This window comes from Apium graveolens, unplaced genomic scaffold (assembly GCF_009905375.1).
Source record: "Apium graveolens cultivar Ventura unplaced genomic scaffold, ASM990537v1 ctg9213, whole genome shotgun sequence".
Classification (NCBI taxonomy): domain Eukaryota; kingdom Viridiplantae; phylum Streptophyta; class Magnoliopsida; order Apiales; family Apiaceae; genus Apium; species Apium graveolens.
This window is the reverse complement of record NW_027421834.1, coordinates 105930-128890: the sequence shown is the minus strand read 5'-3', so window position 1 is coordinate 128890 and position 22961 is coordinate 105930. Positions and strand designations below refer to the sequence as shown.

Sequence of the window (22961 nt, the reverse complement as noted above, 5' to 3'; positions counted from 1 at the left end):
TGTCATATAAGTCACAACTCAGTAGGTTCAGCTCAAAAGAAACTTCGTCAAATGAGTCTTACCTAAATAACAAATATACGTAGGCTTTTCCAAAGTTACCACCATATGTATACTTAAATTTAGTACTCATTTTATATGAAAATATATCCTTAAAATGTGACTTGTTCCTAAAAAATAAGGAATAAGATGAGGTGATGGAATTTTTTGGAAAGAACTATATATATACACATACACACCTTCAGAGGAGATATAGACTTTAGAACTCAACAAAATGTGTTAAATTCAACCATAATTATATACCAAACAAAAAAACCCAATATTAAAGATATATAGTACAATTGAGCATGATGGTTTATACTCTTTCGTCGTAAATTAATTTATTATTATATTGTTAAAGTGGGTCCTGTTATTTTTACTTACAACAAAATATAAATTTGTGACGAAATTTTGAAATTACTACTGGAGTAAAAGAATCAAGTGACTATGACTAATTAATGTATAGAATAGCATCAACACAGATCACGAAGAATCAAGTAACGATTCTCATACTAGCAAATATATAATAGAATGTACCTTCTTTCTCACCTAGGGTGAAATTAAGCTCTTAACATAGGTATGCAGTTTAAGACTTTCCCAAGTTATGTTCGTCAAATTCTTGAATGTGTGATCCTTCGGGTTATTAGCCTTCGGGTTGTAGAGTACTATTTTTGAATCAGAAAGAAGCATTATGTCACCATTTACAGTTATGCAGATGGGTTTGATACACAAGGACCATGTTGGTCTATCCATATCTGAGATGGTGAACAATTTTATCCAAGACACTTCGGCATCACTTTCTCTCATCACCCATAAATCAGTTCGGGCATCATCATACCAATTAGAGAGTGCGTAAAGGCTATCAGCCAAAGTACCTATCTCCCAGTTGTCTGTTCCTTCTCCAGAATTTGGCAGCATAACTTCTCGATATGTCTCCCTTTTTATATCAAGAGAAACAATATGCAATGGACTTTGGATAGTGATATTGAAAGCCGGATAAACAACCCAGTGTAAAACTCCATTTACCAAGTACCCTCCATAAATCAGGGCAGCATCAATAAAATCTCCACAAAATCTCCATGCATCAGTTTTTGAGCTATAAACGGATATCTTATGTTTCCAATTAGTACTAGATAAATAAAATACTTTAAACTCATCATTTGATTCATCATAGCAAAACCCGTGCGTCTGAACACTATGAGGAATATCAATTTTCGGCAGTCTTCTTATTTTTCTAGTGGAAGGGTTCCAAAAGAATAAATAGTTATCAGACCCTAATAAACAAATCAAACCATTACAAGAACCTACTACAGAGTCGATTTCAGCAGGATAGTCAATCTTAACAGTCTCCATGACATGGTCAATTTCACTAACTGATCCATTAAGCAGTAAATTTAAAGAACAACTTTTAAATTCAACATCTGAAACAATAGACGTCCAATAGCTAACAAGGAAACGATGATGAGCAAATTGAGGGTCATTAAGTGATTTAGAGAAGTGTGTTTTTATAAAACGAGGACTAGAAATAAAAGTATAATGAAGATGATATCTTGGTGTAGGAACTGGATTTCTTGATCAGTTGCCATCTAATTGCGTTTAATTCTTGGATCTCTTGCTCAGAAGAAATGGAAAGCTTTGCGGCGGATTAAAAATGTTGATAAAATCTAGGGGCGGCTATTCCTATTTATATGTCTTGTTTGTGCACAACACAAAACCCTAATCCTCATACATGTTTATTTGATATTTTTTTTAATTTAAAAAAAAATGTCACACCGAAGTTGAAAATATTGACACATTAATTAAGCAAACTAAAAAATAAACTATTGTGATTATTTTCTTATTTATATTCTTAATAAACTAGCTTACACTCCTTCGGCAACCCCTTATAATTTTATAAGAAAAATAATTTTTAAATTTAATCCCTCATTTTAACATTTGAAATTTTTTAAAAATTCAATATAGTTCACTCAACTTACTGAATAAATAAATTCAGTGATGGTTTAACAACTAATATTCCTAAAATTTACTTTAGATAAGTTAAGTCATTTTTGAATACATAATTAAGGATATTTTTTAAATAAGGACGGTAAATTCAATTATTACAGTAATTTTATTCAACTTCGGTATATAAAATCTCAATCACTTCAGATAATTTTTCTCTAATTAACTTTAGATAAATTTTCCTCACAATATAAAAATTATTTAAGTGTTTCTCAAATTCACTAGTAATCTGAGTATATAGTCTAAATGAACATAATTATATACATAATTAACGATTTTCATCTCTTTAATTATAACTCGTCTTATTTGAAAATTTCAATCATCGGAGATGAACTATAATTAATAATATTTTTTATTATTTAGGAGAATAATATTGGCTTAAAAATGACTAACATGTATTGTTTTAGTTATTTTAGCTGAAATGTGATTTATTATATAATATCTACATGTACACTCTAATAATTCAATTTTTAATAAATCCAATTTCTGATCCAAATTATTTTTTTTGTATAAATTCAAGTAATCATGTATCCAGAACTCTAGAACAAACTAAATTTCAATGTTTATGACATTGCTTTTACTGTAACCTTATTATTTTTCATAAAGCAGGTGCCCTCTAGCGGTAATCCAAGCTTTCTTGGTGTAAATTTATTAATTTATTATTATTTTAATTTTAAATCAATAATACAAATGTTATGTATAAAATGTTTTTTATTATATTTAAATATCCACATGATTTTAAATTTATTTTTTTCTTATTTAGTATATTTAGGATGAGGGTATCGAACTTCCACTTTGATAATCCTTTGAAATTACTTGGAATTATTGTCTTGAAAACCTAGAAGATACATTGGCCTATGATTTGCAAAAGCATTTCTAGAATTCACATGATTTTTTTTTAACATTACTTTGGGTATTAATTGTATACTAACTTCTCATATCAATCATGACAATTTTATGCTTTAACTCGAGGGACGAAATGATCAACTTCCATAAATGCATTAATATTTGAGCTTTACTCCATTCAGGGCATTTAAGACCTAGACCCCTTCATTTTTAGGCAAACAAATAATTTTTCCTAAAATCTTGACACCCCCTATCTTCGTATAGTCACATTTCCATAAAAACACGAGTAATTATGAATTGGAGAGTTTTGTGCACACCTCTGGGAGAAGAAAATGGTTAGTCGAGTAAGATTGAATAGCAAAAAGAACCGCACAATGCACAATGCACGATGCAGAAAAAGGTTAGTCCGGGAGAAATGGTCGAACATCTTATCCAATGGTAGCTCAAGGCAGTTGCGCTCGAAATGTGAAGGTATCCCAAAAATGAGCTGCCTATTTTTCCAAGAAATTCGGAGTCCTCACTCATCTCCGACTTACTGAAAATTATAGAGCTCGACGTAGCGACAACATCGTATCTTCTAGGCAACCCGCTGGCAGATCTGTTATGTCGGATGGTATTTTTTACAACATGATCCCGGATAAAATGGAAGATATAGGAGGAAATCCATCCATATATATACAACCAGGAATCCACGTACGAGAGAGTAAATTTTATTGTCCATGTCGTGCTTGAAATGCATAACAATGTGGACAGTGGTGTCGCCACCTTCTCAGCTGCCCTTCTCGGAGAGGAGACCCCTTATGTCAGGTACTTACTTACCTCGATTTGCAAAAAGTATGAGGTAGAGAAGTAAGGTAAAATATTAAAACTTCTCAATTTAAATTTTAATAGTGTATTTTTACGGTGTTTAACCTCAAAATGTATTGTAGGCTATAAGGAGGGCTGAATAAGGCGGGTATGACACCTACCCAACAGCAAAGAGGGCGAAGAGGAGGAGCATGTCCGGGAAGGGCATGATGGTAACAATGGCCATGAAGGAGATGGTGGCGCTAATTTGTAATTTTTAGTTGGTTATTTATTATTCTTTTGTTTAGATTGTTGGTTTGAACCGATTTGTATACATTTGGTTTGTTTGCTTTGATGAATTGATTGTTGAACGTAGTACAACCAACTAATGTAGTTGTTTTAACATTTGGTTATTTAATGTATATATAGTTTTCAAGTATTGAGTGATTATTGCTATTAAAGATTTGTTGAAATGGTTTGCTTGTGTTTCCTGTTGGTAATGTACGTATTTCTGTACAACTAATGTGACGACTGAGAATTTTGTGACGTAATTAAGTCAATAAAGTATGTGTTATGTGATGTGATTATAATTATGTGACTAAGTGCTGATTAATTGTCTTTTCTGTATATTAGAATATAGGAGCGTGAATAAAAACGTTCCAATTTAAAGAGTCAGCTTAGAATTTAATCTGTGGTGTCGGGCCGTCAGGTAGAACGGAACCCGTCCTACTAAGGAATTAAGAAATATAGAATGTGAATTATGTATGAGTGAATGAAATGAATGTATAAATAAAGTATTTCGTCCTAAGTGACGTGTTGATTGGTAAAGATAATGAGAAGCGTAATCGAAACGCTGAGCGTTGGGCCGTCAGGCTGAACGTGACCCGGTACGCATAAAAGAGGATAAAGATTAAAGATGGATAAATTCTATGATCAGACCTGAGTCGTTATGTGATTATATATATGAGATTGTTGTCTGTGTGCATGGCTATATGTTCTGTGACATTTTTATGAATGTAAAAGGGATTATGTGATTTAAATAAAGGTTTAATTAACCTTCGCGCATTTTTATAAAATCATCCGAGTAAGATAAAAATATGGGATTTGTTCTGATATCTTCTTAGTAGTCCAGAGACTTTTTAAAAATGATGAGTGAATTTATTTGATGGTCTTTGTGTTTTTAAATTGATTTTATGTGGAAAATATTATTATTAAAGCAAGCTTGCGAAATTCATATAAAATCAACTGTCTGCTCAAAAATCTATTATGAGTAATGGTTAAAAAGCTAAATTCGAGGCCTACGTATTAAAATTTTCATTTTCGATAATTCTCGACTTCCCGAGAGAGATATACTTTATATTTGATTTTTGTTATATTTGAGTAAAAAGAAAAGGAACAAATGAGCTAAAAGGAACATTGGAGTATAAATTCATTCTCCTCCCCCCTTTTTCCTTTCTTTTCCCGTGCACCCACTCTCCCCTCTCTTCTCTTTTCTTTTCTTTCTCTCGAACACTCTCTCTCACTCTCTCTCTCGGTTCTCTCCATCTCTCATCTCTCTCACTTGCATGCAACCTTCAAAACCTACTCAAACTCAAAGATATTACTACCTTTAGTCTTTATTTTCGGTATACTCTTTGATTCCTATTTACATGTAAGTATTTATAGAAGTTTAATTGGTTAATCACTATGGTGGTGTTCAAGGAAAACCATTTCTTGATGCATAACCATGAGAGTGAATTCAAGCATTTTGGGGGTCATAAACTCGAGAAGAGACCCGTTATGGGCTCTCTCAAGTTCGACCACCACCGTCCATGATCCAAAGGAGAGCCGGTGGAGTTTCCATGATATGATCATTTGATTTTAGCTTTGCATGTTATGGTTTCTTGAAAGCTTGAAAAAAAGGGTTTTGTTTCTTTTGTTGAAAATTGAGTATGTGATTGATAAAATGGTTGTATTGATTGTGTTAGGAAGTAAATGGATGTGTGTAAATGACTGTTGCTTAGAAAATCAAAAATTAAGGTTTGCATGTGAGTTTATCATTCGGCTTTATGCTAATTAAGAAGAGGAATTTGATTTTGTGAGTTAATCTTGGTGAACACTAAGTTTATATGGCCTAAAAAGTGATTGCATGTTAGTTTTAAAGAAGATCAAGATGTGCATGTCATTGATTAGTCCTTGAGTTGTAACTCATGTTCTTGCCGAATGGAAAATAAACTAAAAAGGGGATAATTTGGTGATTAAGTGGATGCATGTTGACTAAATGAATTGATTAAAGCTAAAGTCACTAGGTAATGCTAGGATTTGGTGTTTAAGTGAATGGAATGATCTAGTTAAGGACTAAAACAAGTGGGAAATGTGATATATAACCTTGCATGTCAAAATCCATTCTTGCATGTTTGATTTATGGAAAACCCGAATGGGTTCTTAGGAGTAAAATGGTGGAATTAAGTTAGTTTAATGGCTAGTGAAAGCTTGATTGCATGATAAAGATTAAGTAGTGTTTGTGTTCGAATTTTGATGATTAAAAGAAGTTGTTGATTTTGACCCTTAATGTGTTTATGATTCGGATTTTTGATTAAAAAGAATAAGGATAAAGTGAGTAAATGAATCTTGTAAATTGCATTAGTTGTGCATAAATGTGTGAGATTGAAATTGAATATATGTGGATGTGTTTTGTATGTTTGGTTCGAATTAAGAGGAATTAAATTGTTTGATATTAAAAAGAGCTATAGGTGATACCTATGGTCGTAAATGTTTGGTTGTGAATAAATCATGTACTCGTAAGAGTTATATTAGTGTGATTTGAGAAATAGCTAAGATTAAGCAAGTGCGCTTCGATTATTAAGTATATAAAGATATAAAGGTTATGAGAAGGAATGTGTTATGTGCTTATGTGTATAAGCTATATTCATATACTGGAGTCAAGGATATAATCGAGTTATCGTATAGAGTGATCGTTCCGGGATCGAGAGTTGAGAATCTAATTAAGGTTTGGTTTTATTGTAGATTCGGAGCGTGAGGGCATTCAGGCTAGGAAAGGAAAGGGTTTACTAGGTGGCAGTAGTTCAACCTTCAGGAAAGCAAATTCAGGCAAGTAACTCTGATTACTTGTGTAAATGGTTATAAAGAGAATGTTGTTCATACCATGTAGAGTATTGAACTGTTTAATTATGAAACCCTGATATTGATTTGAAGTACTCTTGTTCTTGATAATCTGTTATTGATAAGCTTATTGATTCCACCCTTTGATAATATGTCCTTCCTGTTCAAATTATGTATTGAGCCATGAAATATATTGGACCCTCTGATTATCCTTCACTAGTACAGAAAAGACCTAAGGCGTCGGTCAAAAAAGGCCTAAAGCGTCGGTTTTTTAGCGTAGTAAATGCAGGGGACGCTGTAGGTAAATGCCTACAGCGTCGGTTAAATGGTCGACGCAAAAAATTGTTTAGCGTCGGTTAAATAACACACGCAGAAGGCAAGAAAACCGACGCTATAGTTTTACAAACAGTGTCGGTCAATTAAACAACCGACGCTAAATCTTAGACCTGTTGTGTCGGTCTTCTTAAAATGCCGACACTATTGTGCCTATCAATTGCGTCGGTCTTCTTAAAATGCCGACACTATTGTGCTTTATCAATTACGTCGGTCTCACTAAAATGTCGACGCTAAAAGTTGTAGAGCAAATGTGTCGGGTCCTAAAATGCCGACGCCTTAGGTCTATAATTTCATTTTTTGCCTGATCAAATGTTTTTTCCTGATCAATTTTTTTTGCATTTGTTTTTTCCTGATCATTTTTAACCTGTTTACTACACATATTAAAAACAGAGGTACACCCAAAAATTAAAAAAGGTTCACAAATTATATTAAAATAAATTTGAAATTGTTCATAATTTTAGTTTACAACCCCATATTTACAAAAATTCATCAAAAACTAATGTTTTCATGACAAATCCCTCAGACTAACTCGATTCTTGATGATATCTAGACTCCTTGTAATTATTCTGCACTCTCTTCTTGTATCTCCAAGTACCATGCCCTGAAAAAAGAAGTTTATATTAGTACATAAAATCATATATGCTATAAATTATTCAACAAAACATGAATTAATGGAAATATTTATTGTGAACATGAATTAATGACATGTACTGAAAAAAATTACCTGACTATAGACATTCAAGAGTAAAAAATTGAGCCCAAATCTCTCGTACCTCGCTAATTTCCTTTCTACCATAGCTTCTAGAACCAAGACCCTACCAAAAATTTAACATACTTCAAATATTAGTAATTGATTTTAAAAATTGTAAACCAATATTTACGATATTTTAATTTCCTTACCATTTTCCAATTCATGTTGGCATTTTTTTGAGAAAGCATGACAATGTCATACATGTACCTCATCACGAAAAAACCGCATTATGTGCCTCCTTTTTGTTGGGGACACTACACATAAACAAAAAGATTCATAAATAATAACTAAAAAGTGAGGAGCATATAATATAAGTGAAATAAACAAACCAAAGTAAGTTATACCTGAACCTCGGTGTGATGCCAAATAAACTCTTTTCTGTTATTCTTCAATCCACCTTGAGGTACATATAATTTAAAAGCCCTGTAAAATACGTATACTTTCATCACATCACTTATAGGACTAGGTTCTATGTAGTAATTATACAACATGAAATTTGAAATTTTAACATACATTCGTGCAGGTGTGGTCAACCGTATCTTCCTTTCTTTTTTCAATGAATCAAATACGTATATAGCACTTTCATTGAGACAAAAAAGTAGCAACATCCAATGATCTCTACAATAAAAACATATATAATATATTAGCCGGAATATAATTATATAATATATATAGCATGACAATTACTATGATTTTATTCTTACTCTTGGATGTAAGGGGCTAGGATATAACGTTTATCCTTATTAGCAACCAAAATACTTGTCATGTAATCAGTTGCTTCGTCCTTGCGTTTTTGCTGCTCATGATTATGTGGTATTGCTAGTCTAGATTGCAACATGAATGCAAACTTATCGTCCTTCAATTGTTTGCACAACTTGCTAACATACCTAAAAATATTATTTATCACAATATATGTGTGTGCTAATAGATTCTAAAGTGAATTAGGAAGAAAGACTGAGTCTTACTTTACAAACAGTTCCACAATGGGTATGTTTAACCAACTCATTCTCAAAAACTGATTGACATCTTCGAGTGTGATATATATTGGACCATATCCATTTTCCTCAAAAATGAATGCATCAGATTTTTTAGAAGGGGGCCTCTTTTTGAGTAAGAAACTTAAATCTGCACAGTGATCACTCGAATTTATGTCATCACCAACTACTTGAGGGCTTTACTTCAGGGGAGTCACCGACCCTTTACTTTCAACCTTTGATGACTTTTGAATTGGCGTCATCTCTTGGAGTTTTTTCTTTTCCAATATAGGATCCTAATCAAAGACATATTTATTGGGTTATATTTAATGGAAACTTTTCATAATTAAACTAAACAAGATATACCTGTCCCAACATCACAAGGTCCTTCGGCCATTGAACAAAGCTACCAGCTGCATTTCCTATTACCTCGTGTTCGTAACATGGAACAGGAAGTGGAGTAAGTTGGTATTCAGTTATAACATCACCAACTGATACTCTAACATTCTGAGGGGCAATCGGGTTATTATGGATCATCTCTCCCTGATTGGTTGGGAAAAGAGTCCCTCTAGCTGCAACAACTTTTCCTCTTTCTACATGTATTACACATAGCCGACAAAGTGTTGGAACCTGCAATATTCAAAAGAAATTTTCATTAGAAAGAGATTTTTATATCAGGTTCATGTCATGTTTTTTTAGAGCACAAAATAATTCAGTCGTATAGTAAGTACTATATGTTTGATTCACTAGCCCCTGTGAATCTATACGGTAGAAATTTCACTAATTTTCCAGTGAGTCGGGATTTCGATTTGAATCAGTGTTGAATTAATATGAAAGAAGAATCACAAGTCCACAATCTTAAGCAGGAACAACTTTTTTTAACGGGTTCAACCCAACTAATCAAGAGATTTAATAGTCCAAAATTATGTTGACAGTACCTTGATAGTTGAGAAATAATCTTCCGGATCCACCGAGTGACAACTACTTCGAGCATTATCAACTTTTCGGGCACCAGCATCATTTACAAATTGATCAGCCTCGAGTGACACACCCATCTGCTTCAACTGATTGAAGATGCCTTCCAATTTTGAATTCATCATTCCCTCGCACTCTTTCTGAACTTTCTTTCTGATTTCTTCCGTAATGGCACGAAAATTGAAATATATCTGACTGTATGCATCATACATCTTCTCACCTTGATCCCACAATAACTTTAAATCCTCAATAAGTGGCTGAAGATAAACATCTATATTATTTCTAGCTTCTTTAGGACCAGGGATTAACAATGTCAACATGATATACTTACGCTTCATGCATAGCCAAGGAGGCAAGTTATATATCGTTAGAAGAACCGGCCAAGTGCTATGTGTAGAGATTAGAGTGCGATACGGATTCATGCCGTCTGCACAAAGCCCTAGTCATAGATTTCTAACTTCTCCTCCAAATTCTGGGAATTTACCATCAATGGTTCTCCATTGCGGAGAGTCAGCCGGGTGTCTCACCCTAATCTGGAAAAGTATGAGGTGGAGCACAAAGAGGTAAAATCATAAAATTTCTCAATTTAGGCCTAATAGTGTTATTTTGAGGCTTTTAACTCAACTGTATTTTAGGCTATAAGGGGGGCTGAAGAAGGCAGAGATGACACCACCACCAGCAGCGAGGAGGGAAAAGAGGAGGACGAAAATGAGGAGCATGACCGGGAAGGGGACGATGGAAATGATGGCCACGAAGATGACGGTGGCCACGAATGCGATGGTGGCGCTAATTAGTAGTTTTTAGTTAATTGTTTATTACTGCTTCTGTCCCATTCAATTTTCTACATATTTTTTTAATAGATGACACGCATTTTAAGGTGAATATAAAGTATACTTCCATAATTTATTTTTTAATTTTTCGTTCTTTGTATTTAAACATTGAATTTTTATTTAAAATTAAAAAATTAAAAAAATAATTTATGTAACTATAGTTTACGGGAGCATTTAAGTGTGTGTCGAACTCCACGTTCCCCAATATTTTTTAACTATAATTAAAAAATAATTTAAGTATAACGACTGTATCATTCAAAACTAGTCGGTACAATTTGGTCGGTATTAAACTTAACCCAAAAATTTCGCGAGGCTAAAATGACTACTTCGGTCGCATATTATACCGACCACGTGGATCGGCCGAAAAACGATCGTAAATTTAAATAAAAAATGGATAAAATCGACCGAAGGGTTATTATCGGTCATTTTTCTTTAAATTTAGGACTTAGGGTTTAGGGTAAAAATACATTAATTATATATTCTATATTAAATAAAAGCATTTATGTAAAGAAAGAATGATATATATATATGTGTGTGTTGTAATGGAAAAAAGTAATACAGAATTTTATATTTTTGAAGACACAAGATTTGACTTTTGTAGTTTATACCATATAATGTCTAGCTAGATTATTAACATGCACGATATGTCCTCATATGAACTCATTTAGAGTACATGAATATGTAGTCATATGAATATTTTAGACAAAAATAATTTTTATACTAATAACTCGGGAAAGAACATATAAAATCTTACTCAAATAATTAAATATTTCAATACGACCAATTTTTATTAAAAATTTAAACTATAGTGGTTCATAAAAAAATCTGCACGGCCTAAATATGGGATTCTAAGAAATTTATGTTTTATGAATAGTTTCAGATATTACATGCATCTATAAGAATGCATTGAATATAGAAACCACAAATACATATATATATATATATATGGACAATTTTCTAAAATATATGTCATTTTAGTTTTTATAATTTGAACATAATATCACCACATAGGTGTGAATACAAGCAACTTGTTGTATATTAGAATAGCAACCCTAACACAGGAAAACACACCCCATCATAGAATATGATAGATAAAATGTAATATTACATAATACATTTGAATCTTTTGTAATTAAATAAATCAATCAATATAAATATAAACTTTTACTATGCATATTATAAATTAGGTTTTATACATACAATTTCTTAAAGTCTTCCCCTAATTACAGTAGTCTGAAGAAGTAATATAAAAAACATGTAAATATAAATATTTTCATTTCTTTTCACTTGCTGATGTTTACAAGCTGGGTGAAACTAAACTCTCAACATAGGTATACACTTTTGAACTCAGACAACTTCTGTTGTTTAGCAGATCCCTGAATGTGTTATCCTTTGTGTAGTAGAGTACTATGGTTGAATCCACAAGAAGCATAATATCACCATTTACAGAAGTGCAGATAGGTGTAGGTGTAACATAAAGGCTGCGATTTAGCCTATCCATATGTGGGATGGTGAACAGTTTTATCCATGAATCTTGATCACCACAATCTCTCATTACCCATAACTCGACACGGGCATCAAGGGACATCTTGCTGAGCACACAAAGGTTTTCACAGAAAGTGCCCACACTCCATGTCATTATAGCTTCTCCACAGTTTGGCAGCATAACTTCTCGAAATGTATCCCTTTTTACATCAAGAGAAATAATATAAGGAAACCTTTGTGGGACGTCTTTAAGCTGCAGATTGGGAGTGACAAGCCAGTGCATAGCTCCATTTCCCAAGTACCCTCCAGACGGCAGCTTATAAGAAACAAAATCTCCAATCAATCTCCAAGAGTCAGATTTCGAGCTATAAACTGACATTTCATGTTTCCAATCCGTGGTAGCAACGGCAAATACTTTAAAATCATCGGCTAATTCATTGTAGCAAAACCCATAGGTTATATGCTTATAACGACGATTAATCGTATCAAGCATAGGTAGTTTTCTTGAATTTCTTGTGGATGGGTTCCAAAAGAAAACGTAGTTACCGCGACCTCTTAAACAAATCAACCCATTACAGTAACCTACTACATCGGTGATTGTATCCGGATATTCAAGCTCAAGGGCTTCAATATTGTCAGGCTCATTAAGCTCAAGGGTGATTGTACATGATTTCTTCTGGAATGAAAGGGATGGTATCAGGGTTTGTGCTTTCATGAGTTGCCATTGGCTTGAATTTCTTAGATCTCATTGTCTGAAGTAGTTTGGTGGCGGAATGATGTTTGGTGGCTGAATGATGTCTAGAGAGGATGGTCCGATCGACTTATATGTAGTGATTAAAATCCTAATCCAAAACCCTACTCTAACGCATTTTTCTAAAAGTCTGTTTTGGGTATTCAATTTTATCAATTTATATCTATAACAATTTTGACACAATTTCATAATTTTTTTCCCAATTTGAATGTGGAATATTATTTTATAAAGTTAATTATAAATTAAAATTTAATAATGTATGACAATATGTTACAATACGACCTCAATAAATTATTTTCTTTTCTATTATTATTATTATTATTAATATTTTAACCCAATTTTCACACATCATCATATTAATTACTAAAGTTAATTTCTTTTTCTTCTCATCAAGGGTTTGCAAGTATTCTTAGATTAATGCTGGAAGCACAAAAAATAGGAAATATTGATTAATGCTGGAGGCACAAAATGACGTGACATGTGTTATGGGGCAATATGAAATAACTTAATTGATTGTATTAGTATTAATGCAGGGATAATTTACATTTAGCTAGTAAAAATCTGACACTGTCATTTTGTAAATATTTTGGGAACTAATTCTGTACCTATACTATTTTTCATTTGAGTATGATCTTAGAGATGAAAGAGGATTGTCACCTTTGAGATTGGCCATGTCCGACGACTTTGTAATAATGAATTCTTGCTTTAAGCAAGAGTTAGATGATAAACTTTTACGAGTGAAACCCATGTCACTCAAATTTTATTTTATTCGTATTCGTAATAAAATACCAATATAAGGACGATAATTTTTTTTTCAAAAGAAGTGTGTGCTTTACTAACCATTACATATAAATTTGGTAGAAAGGTAAAGGGCTATTAAACCACTTATTCTTTGCCATAATTTTAAAAGGGTAATTGCATTACCTCATGGGTTGTTTCTTCCACACTTATTTAAGATGGATGATGCGAATGCAATTGCGAAATTTAACAAAAGTGACTAATTTCATTTCAAATAAATTTCTGATTCTCACTTAGTAAATTGCTCAAGTTTTTTTCTCTAAATAGTTTCAAAAACTTATTGAAACTTGTTCATACCCTATAGGCTCAAGGAGTCATGTGACACTTTTATTTTTTGTGAATGGTAGAGTTAAAATTGGCATGTGTACTTGTAGAAAGCTCATAGATTGGACATTACTGACGTAATCAATTTGGGTGTGAGGAAGATATAAGTGCATCGGTGTAGTTTATCTTAGATGTTGAAGCATGTTGCTCAACCCAATGAGTATAGCTAAAGAGGTTCAGTCAATAAATATCATATTAGGAGTCTCGGTCAATTAAGGCTAAGCTCAAAAAGGCTCAGCTAAATAATAAGTATGAGCTTAAAAGTTCAGCCCAATAAGTCAAGACTCAGTAGGCTCAGCATAAGGAGGCTTAGCCAAATGAGTGTTAGCCAATATAATATGAACCGTTAGATTTTAAAATGAATACATGAGAACCACTAGATATTAAATAAAAGAATATTCTATTTTTTATGATCATATTTCAAATAGGTGCATGATAGAACTCTTGGGTGCAATGACCAACATCATCACCCTCAAGATCTTCAAGAAGATATTGATGAGATATATGCGTAGATGAGGGCATTAGACGAGAAAAAACTAGAAAATGTCGTAGAACTCTCAATCTCAATTTGAAGTGAAGGATAGTGCAAATGGACTCTCAATCTCAAAGGTATCCTCAAAGAAGGACTCCCCCGGGTAAGCTACCTTTACAGAAATAACAAATACATAAGATCAGAGCCATAGATGAGGCAGAGGAAGATTACCTCCCTGAAACCGGTCCCGACCTTGTGATGATGGTCGAAAGGATGATGACGGTTAAAGAATGTTGAACATATGAAAATAGTTGTTCAACGACATGAGGAAGGTAGAAGATACGATGATCGAGGTGATGAATATTGTGATGAGCAGCAAATAGACGAAGTGGCCATACAGTAGCCCATTTATGGCGTAGTGAAAATTCAACTGTTAAAATAGCAAACCAAACACATTTAAAGGCATGAAAGAGGTGGTGTCAGGGTTTCTTAGATATCATTGTCTGAAGGAGCAGAAAGTAGTTTGGTGGCGGAATGATGTCTAGATGAAGGACGGTCCTACTTTTATGCAGTGATAAAAACCCTAATCCAAAACCCTAATTTAAAGGCATTTTTTAAAAGTCTTGTTTTGGTTATTCAATTTTATCAATTTATATCTATAACAATTTTGACAAAATTTCATAATTTATTTTTCCAATTAGAATTTTGTATATTTTATTAATTATTTGTAAATTAAAATTTAATAATATATGACAATATGTTAAAATACGATCTCAATAAATTATTTTCTTTCTATTTATCATTATTAATATTTTTAAACCAATTTTCACACATCATCCTATCAATTACTATTTTCAAGTTAATTTCATTTTCTTCTCAGATTTGCAAGTATTCTTACATGAGTAATGCTAGAGTTACAAAAACTATAAAAAATTATTACTAAATGACATAACTTAGGTGATGGAGCAGTATAAAATAATTTAATCGGTGCTATTAGTGTGAATGTAGGAGACCATTTATATTTAGCCAATAAAAATCTGACACATGTTATTTTGTAAATACTTGGGGAACTAATTTTGTACCTATTCTATTTTCCATTTGGGCCTGATCTTAGAGATGAAAGAGGATTATCACCTTTGAAATTGGCCACATCATACGACTTTGTAAGAATGAATTCTTGCTTTAAGCAAGAGTTAGATGATAAACTTTTAGGAGTGAAACCCATGTCACTTACCCCTTACTCCCGAGTTTTAATTAGGAAGGAAAGCAAGTGGTAGGTGAGTAAAGTAGTTTCACTTGCATTCATATTTGTGCTCCCGAGTTTTTAAAAGGAGCGAAAGCAAGTGATAATGAATGTAAATTTAACAAACTTTCCTTCCAAAACTTTCACTCCAAAAGTGGGATGAAAGTACTTTACCTGCTTACCACTTACTTCCTTCCCTTTAAAAAACTCGGGAGCTAGGCCTTAAATTTAGTTTTCTTCATATTCGTACTAAAATATCAAAATAAGGATGATAACTTTTTTTCAAAAGAAGTGTGTACTTTACTAACCATTATATATAAATTTGGTAGAACTATTAAACCACGTATTCTTTGCCATAATTTTAAAAAGGTGAATGCATTACCTCATGGGTTACTTCTTCCACACTCAGAAGGATTTTCAGCATGCTTCAATTAACCTGAATAAAATAGCCATAAAATGGATGATGCGAAGTCAATTGTGAAATTTAACAAAAGTGACTAATTTTATTTCTAGTAATTTTTTTTATTCTCACTTGATGAATTGCTCAAGTTTTTTCCCGAAATAGTTTCGGAAACTTATTCAAACTTGTTCATACCTTATAGGCTCAAGGAGTCCATGTGCCACACCGCCACACGTGATGAGTCGGCCAAAATAATGAAAATTCACAATTTCATGCAAAAGAAATATTCTTGAGGGGGGGGGGGGAATTTGGAAAAAGAGTTCAACTGGGTGCATGATGGAACTCTTAGGTGCAGTGGCCAACGTCATCACCTTCAAGATCATCAAAAAAATAACGATCAGATTTATGCACGGATGAGGGCATTAGACGATCCAAAACTAGAAAATGCCCTAGAGCGAGAATGTTTGAAGTTAATGATAGTGTGGAGGGACTCTCCATCTCAAAGGTATCCTCCAAAAAGGACTCCCCCGGCTAAGTCACCTCTACAAAGACGAAAAATTCATGGGATCAGAGCCATAGGTGAGGCAGAAGAGGATCACCTCCCCAAGATCGGTCCTGACCTTGTGATGATGGTCGAAAGGATGACGATGATCAAAGTATGTTGAACATATGAAAAGAGTTGTTCAAGGGCATGAGGAAGGTAGAAGATACAATGATCGAGGTGAGGAATATCGTTATGAGAAGCAAATGGATGAATTGGCCATTCTCGCTGTGGAAAAAATGGAACAATATGGAGCGCTTAATGCTTGATAGAAGGACCGCTCAATATTCTATGTAATCTCTTTTTTTTCAAGTATATTTGTAATTATATCTATGCAATTGGCCATAATATCCCAAAAATATCATATTATAATGGTAAGGGTGATGATCCCTACGAGCATGTCACACGATTTGACAGGCTGAGTGGATTTAATGGGAATAATGACATGACCATTTGTCAAATCTTTGAGATATACTCAAAAGAAAATGCTTAAAAATGCTATCACACCCTGTACCCGAATTCTATCACATCATTTGATAAAATATGGAGTAAATTTCTCCAACACTTTCATAACAACAGGAGGACAAGATAACTGACTGCATCACTTGTTAACGTGAAGTAGAGGCTAATGAGTTTTTGGCCACGTACATAAATCTCTTGACACATATTTTGTGGACTAAGAAAATACCATGAACTTATGGTATATTGATATATATTCGACTCATGAAGGCCCGTGGCAGTCTCAGAGTCGAAACATGAGAAATTCGTAAGTCAAGTTTTAAGAAATTTTAAGGCATACGGACTATCTCATAATGTGTGTGTATAGTTCAAAAAGATATCTACTAAATCGGATTAATTGATGCTTGTAAGCATATAATGCAAGAAAAATCGAACATGATCCTGTATCGATTTGTTGAATGTTTGAAAGCAAGGTTCAACCATTAAACCTCCATCGAAAGTTAAATTATGGAAGTGCTAACAAGAGAAATGTCCAGCTAGGATATATCCGTAATATAGTTTATATATGCTAAGTGTGGTCAAGATCAATGGTTAGTGAAATGGAACTATATTTCAGAGGTACTAAGAGAATTAGCCACCATCATAGAATATATAAAATTTAAACCGGAAAGGTGAAAGACCTATATATGTGTTGATCATGGATTAAAGGTTAGAGGTCCTTTCATAGGTTAACCTAAACATAAATGGCACATTTTCCTTCACGTGTCGACCTAAACATAAAGGTAGAGGATAGACACGCAACCTTAAAAACCTTGAATATAATGATAAGTTGTAGAAATAACTTATAGACATGAAGAGCAAAACATCATGGGAAAAGTTAAACGGGTGAATAAAATATAATGTTGCTTAGAAGAAAGCTTTGCTTGTGAAAGGCAAAACAAGTAATATTTGTTTGATAAGGATTTTTCAAAGATTAACCCATGGGTTGTTTCTTCCACACATATTTCAGAAGGATTTTCAGCATGCTTCAATAAACCTGTGTAAAGTAGCCATAAAAATGGATGACGCGAAGGTAATCGTGAAATTTAACAAAAGTGACTAATTTTATTTCAAATAAAGTTCTGATTCTCACTTGATAAATTGTTCAAGTCTTTTCCCGAACTAGTTCCAAAAATTTATTGGAACTTGTTCAAACCCTATAGGCTAAAGGAGTCATTTGCCACTTTTATTCTTTGTGAATGGTAGAGTTAGAAGCCTATGTACTTGTAGAAAGCCCATGGATTGAACATGACTGATGTAATGGATTTGGGCGTGATCAAGATATGAGTGCATTTGTATAGTTTTATTAGAAGTTGAAGAAGCAAGTTGGCTCAATCTAATGAGTATCATCTAAAGAGGCCCGGCCAATAAATTTTAGATTAGAAGTCTCGGTCCATTGAGGCTAAGTTGAAAAAGACTCAGCCTAATGAGTGCACCTTAAAGGTTCTGTCATATAAGTCACAACTCAGTAGGTTCAGCTCAAAAGAAACTTCGTCAAATGAGTCTTACCTAAATAACAAATATACGTAGGCTTTTCCAAAGTTACCACCATATGTATACTTAAATTTAGTACTCATTTTATATGAAAATATATCCTTAAAATGTGACTTGTTCCTAAAAAATAAGGAATAAGATGAGGTGATGGAATTTTTTGGAAAGAACTATATATATACACATACACACCTTCAGAGGAGATATAGACTTTAGAACTCAACAAAATATGTTAAATTCAACCATAATTATATATCAAACAAAAAAACCCAATATTAAAAGATATATAGTACAATTGAGCTGACCTAGGCATTATGATGGTTTATACTCTTTCGTCATAAATTAATTTATTATTATATTGTTAAAGTGGGTCCTGTTATTTTTACTTATAACAAAATATAAATTTGTGACGAAATTTTGAACTTACTACTCGAGTAAAAGAGAAGCAAATTTTCAGTCATAATAGCCTAATTACGACTATTTCAATACAAAAAATCTTTGGTAATAAAGTATATTAAAAAATATAAATATATAAATAAAATACTAAAGGTACATGAATATACTCTTCAAATTAGAAAGTAGACAGCTCCAAACATAAATTTTCATAGATATTCCATTAAATTCAAATTAAACTTACTCAAGTAAAAATCAAACTTTAAACAATTCTAACAGTATTATACTTTTTATATTTCAATTAATATTTCGTAATAATACCCCTATCATATATGTAGGCATCTCTAAATTCACCAATTCAACAAATGTATATCATCTAGCTAATCTAGCTAAAAATATATTAACAACTAATATATATATATAGACACACACCCCACCTCAAATTAAGTAATATGTTTCTATTTAGTTATAAAGTAATTAACCAAGTTATTAAGTAATTAACCAATTCTAAGTCTTATGCATTCAAAACCCCAAACAAGGTTATTACCAATATAGATAATTTCACCTAAATTCTTACAAAACATTAATCATGCCTCCAAAATATTTTAAAACAACAAATCCAGATATTTTAGTCAATAATAAATATGCTAATAAGGACAGCAGCTGGTGTAAATAACATTACAAGAAATATTATTAATCACTGCAGCTCAGCACTTCTTCTATCATTAAAATCAAAACTCCTTGCTGCAGGTAGCCCCTAAACTGTCCTATAGTGAGATGCAGCTCGCCCCTCTTCAGCAAAAAACTGGAAAGTAAATGAATTTCCATAAAATGTAAGAGAAATCCATGAATTTCTACAGGAATACTAGATCTGCAGGGACCAATTAAGAAGCAATAAAATACAACACAACTTTGGCAACAGAACTTTATTACTTGATTTCTCTTGCTATATTGGTAGCAACAGAAGATCCAGTTTCAAGCAAATCATTTGTCTGTTGAAACAGCTGAATGAGTTTGACAGAGAAACAATGTGATTTAAACACTTTGCACCTCATAAATTTCTTGTTCTCTGCGTACTTCTGACAGATTTCTTATATCTTTTGTGATCAACAATAGGCAAACACAACTCGAAACTTAGTAAAATATTAACTAGCTGATATGAAGAAAAGAAACTATAAAGTGAAATGACAAAAAAAAAGGAGTGTTAGAGAATGAAATGAGATCTACCATATAAAAATGAAAAATAAAATTGATGAAAAATCTAGTGTCTATGACTAATTAATGTATAGAATAGCATCAACACAGATCACGAAGAATCAAGTAACGATTCTAATACTAGCAAATATATAATAGAATGTACCTTCTTTCTCACCTAGGGTGAAATTAAGCTCTTAACATAGGTATGCAGTTTAAGACTTTCCCAAGTTATGTTCGTCAAATTCTTGAATGTGTGATCCTTCGGGTTATTAGCCTTCGGGTTGTAGAGTACTATTTTTGAATCAGAAAGAAGCATTATGTCACCATTTACAGTTATGCAGATGGGTTTGATACACAAGGACCATGTTGGTCTATCCATATCTGAGATGGTGAACAATTTTATCCAAGACACTTCGGCATCACTTTCTCTCATCACCCATAAATCAGTTCGGGCATCATCATACCAATTAGAGAGTGCGTAAAGGCTATCAGCCAAAGTACCTATCTCCCAGTTGTCTGTTCCTTCTCCAGAATTTGGCAGCATAACTTCTCGATATGTCTCCCTTTTTATATCAAGAGAAACAATATGCAATGGACTTTGGATAGTGATATTGAAAGCCGGATAAACAACCCAGTGTAAAACTCCATTTACCAAGTACCCTCCATAAATCAGGGCAGCATCAATAAAATCTCCACAAAATCTCCATGCATCAGTTTTTGAGCTATAAACGGATATCTTATGTTTCCAATTAGTACTAGATAAATAAAATACTTTAAACTCATCATTTGATTCATCATAGCAAAACCCGTGCGTCTGAACACTATGAGGAATATCAATTTTCGGCAGTCTTCTTATTTTTCTAGTGGAAGGGTTCCAAAAGAATAAATAGTTATCAGACCCTAATAAACAAATCAAACCATTACAAGAACCTACTACAGAGTCGATTTCAGCAGGATAGTCAATCTTAACGGTCTCCATGACATGGTCAATTTCACTAACTGATCCATTAAGCAGTAAATTTAAAGAACAACTTTTAAATTCAACATCTGAAACAATAGACGTCCAGTAGCTAACAAGGAAACGATGATGAGTAAATTGAGGGTCATTAAGTGATTTAGAGATGTGAGCTTTGATAAAACGAGGACTAGAAATTATAGACAACCATGACTTACAAACTAACTTGGATCGCAACAGATCCTCCACTGGAAGCAATAAAAGTACTATGAAGATGATATCTTGGTGTAGGAACTGGATTTCTTGATCAGTGTCCATCTAATTGAGTTTCTTGGATATATTTCTCAGAAGAAATGGAGAGCTTTGCGGCGGATTAACAATGTTGATAAAATCGAGGGGCGGCTATTCCTATTTATATGTCTTGCTTGTGCACAATACAAAACCCTAATCCTCATACATGTTTATTTGATGTTCTTTTTAATTTAAAAAAAAAAAATGCAACACCTAATTGAAAATATTGACACATTAAATAAACAAATTAAAAACAAATTATTATGGTTATTTTCTGATTTATATTTTTATTAAACTAGCTTATACTCCTTCGGCAACCCGTGCAAAAAGCTTATAATTTTATAAGAAAAATAATTTTTAAATTTAATCCCTCATTTTAACATTTGAAATTTTTTAAAAATTCAATATAGTTCACTCAACTTACTAAATAAATAAATTTAGTGATGGTTTAACAACTAATATTCCTAAAATTTACTTTAGATAAGTTAAGTCATTTTTGAATACATAATTAAGGATATTTTTTAAATAAGGACGGTAAATTCAATTATTACAGTAATTTTATTCAACTTCGGTATATAAAATCTCAATCACTTCAGAGAATTTTCCTCTAATTAACTTTAGATAAATTTTGCTCACAATATAAAAATTATTTAAGTGTTTCTCAAATTCACTAGTAATCTGAGTATATAGTCTAAATGAACACAATTATATACATAATTAACGATTTTCATCTCTTTAATTATAACTCATCTTATTTGAAAATTTCAATCATCTAATTGCCATCTAATTATAATAAAAGTATAATGAAGATGATATCTTGGTGTAGGAACTGGATTTCTTGATCAGTTGCCATCTAATTGAGTTTATTAATTTATTATTATTTTAATTTTAAATTAATAATACAAATGTTATGTATAAAATGTTGTTTATTATATTTAAATATCCACATGATTTTAAAATTTTTTTCTTATTTAGTATATTTAGAATGAGGGTATCGAACTTCCACTTTGATAATCCTTTGAAATTACTTGGAATTACTGTCTTGAAAACCTAGAAGCTACATTGGCCTATAATTTGCAAAAGCATTTCTAGAATTCACATGTTTTTTTTAACATTACTTTGGGTATTAATTGTATACTAGCTTCTCATGTCCATCATGACAATTTTATGCTTTAACTCGAGGGACGAAATGATCAACTTCCATAAATGCATTAATATTTGAGCTTTACTCCATTCAGGGCATTTAAGACCTAGACCCCTTCATTTTTAGGCAAACAAATAATTTTTCCTAAAATCTTGACACCACCTATCTTCGTATAGTCACATTTCCATAAAAACACGAGTAATTATGAATTGGAGAGTTTTGTGCACACCCCTGGGGAGAAGAAAATGGTTAGTCGAGTAAGATTGAATAGAAAAAAGAACCGCACAATGCACGATGCAGAAAAAGGTTAGTCCGGGAGAGATGGTTGAACATCCCATCCA

General features: G+C 32.6%; 3 protein-coding genes across 3 annotated transcripts; all 3 read right to left on the bottom strand.

Moving 5' to 3' along the window:
• Nucleotides 1–585: 585 nt before the first annotated feature.
• On the bottom strand, nucleotides 586–9369 carry LOC141705672 (F-box/kelch-repeat protein At3g23880-like). The gene is made up of 4 exons (XM_074508563.1): nucleotides 9199–9369; nucleotides 9037–9128; nucleotides 8563–8745; nucleotides 586–1480 (listed from the first exon to the last, which is right to left on the bottom strand). The coding sequence occupies exons 1-4, from the start codon at nucleotides 9367–9369 to the stop codon at nucleotides 586–588; spliced, it is 1341 nt and encodes a 446-aa protein (XP_074364664.1).
• Nucleotides 9370–11934: 2565 nt separating this feature from the next.
• LOC141705671 (F-box/kelch-repeat protein At3g06240-like) lies at nucleotides 11935–12837 on the bottom strand. Its single transcript, XM_074508562.1, has one exon. The coding sequence runs from the start codon at nucleotides 12835–12837 to the stop codon at nucleotides 11935–11937; it is 903 nt and encodes a 300-aa protein (XP_074364663.1).
• A 7568-nt stretch (nucleotides 12838–20405) lies between these two features.
• Nucleotides 20406–21503, bottom strand: LOC141705670 (F-box/kelch-repeat protein At3g23880-like). Its single transcript, XM_074508561.1, has one exon. It carries the CDS (start codon nucleotides 21501–21503, stop codon nucleotides 20406–20408), a length of 1098 nt encoding a protein of 365 aa, XP_074364662.1.
• Between the last annotated feature and the right edge of the window lie 1458 nt (nucleotides 21504–22961).

Bases quoted from the DNA above. Each gene is read 5' to 3' on its own strand.
- LOC141705672 (XM_074508563.1), bottom strand. From the start codon at position 9,369: ATGATCCATAATAACCCGATTGCCCCTCAGAATGTTAGAGTATCAGTT. The intron at 9,129-9,198 runs GTATATCTTGTT...GTCTTTGATTAG, and splicing joins ACCTTGTGATGTTGGGACAG to GATCCTATATTGGAAAAGAA. The intron at 1,481-8,562 runs GTAAGAATAAAA...TTTCCTTGTTAG, and splicing joins CTAGCCCCTTACATCCAAGA to CTATTGGACGTCTATTGTTT.
- LOC141705670 (XM_074508561.1), bottom strand. From the start codon at position 21,503: ATGGACACTGATCAAGAAATCCAGTTCCTACACCAAGATATCATCTTC.
- LOC141705671 (XM_074508562.1), bottom strand. From the start codon at position 12,837: ATGAAAGCACAAACCCTGATACCATCCCTTTCATTCCAGAAGAAATCA.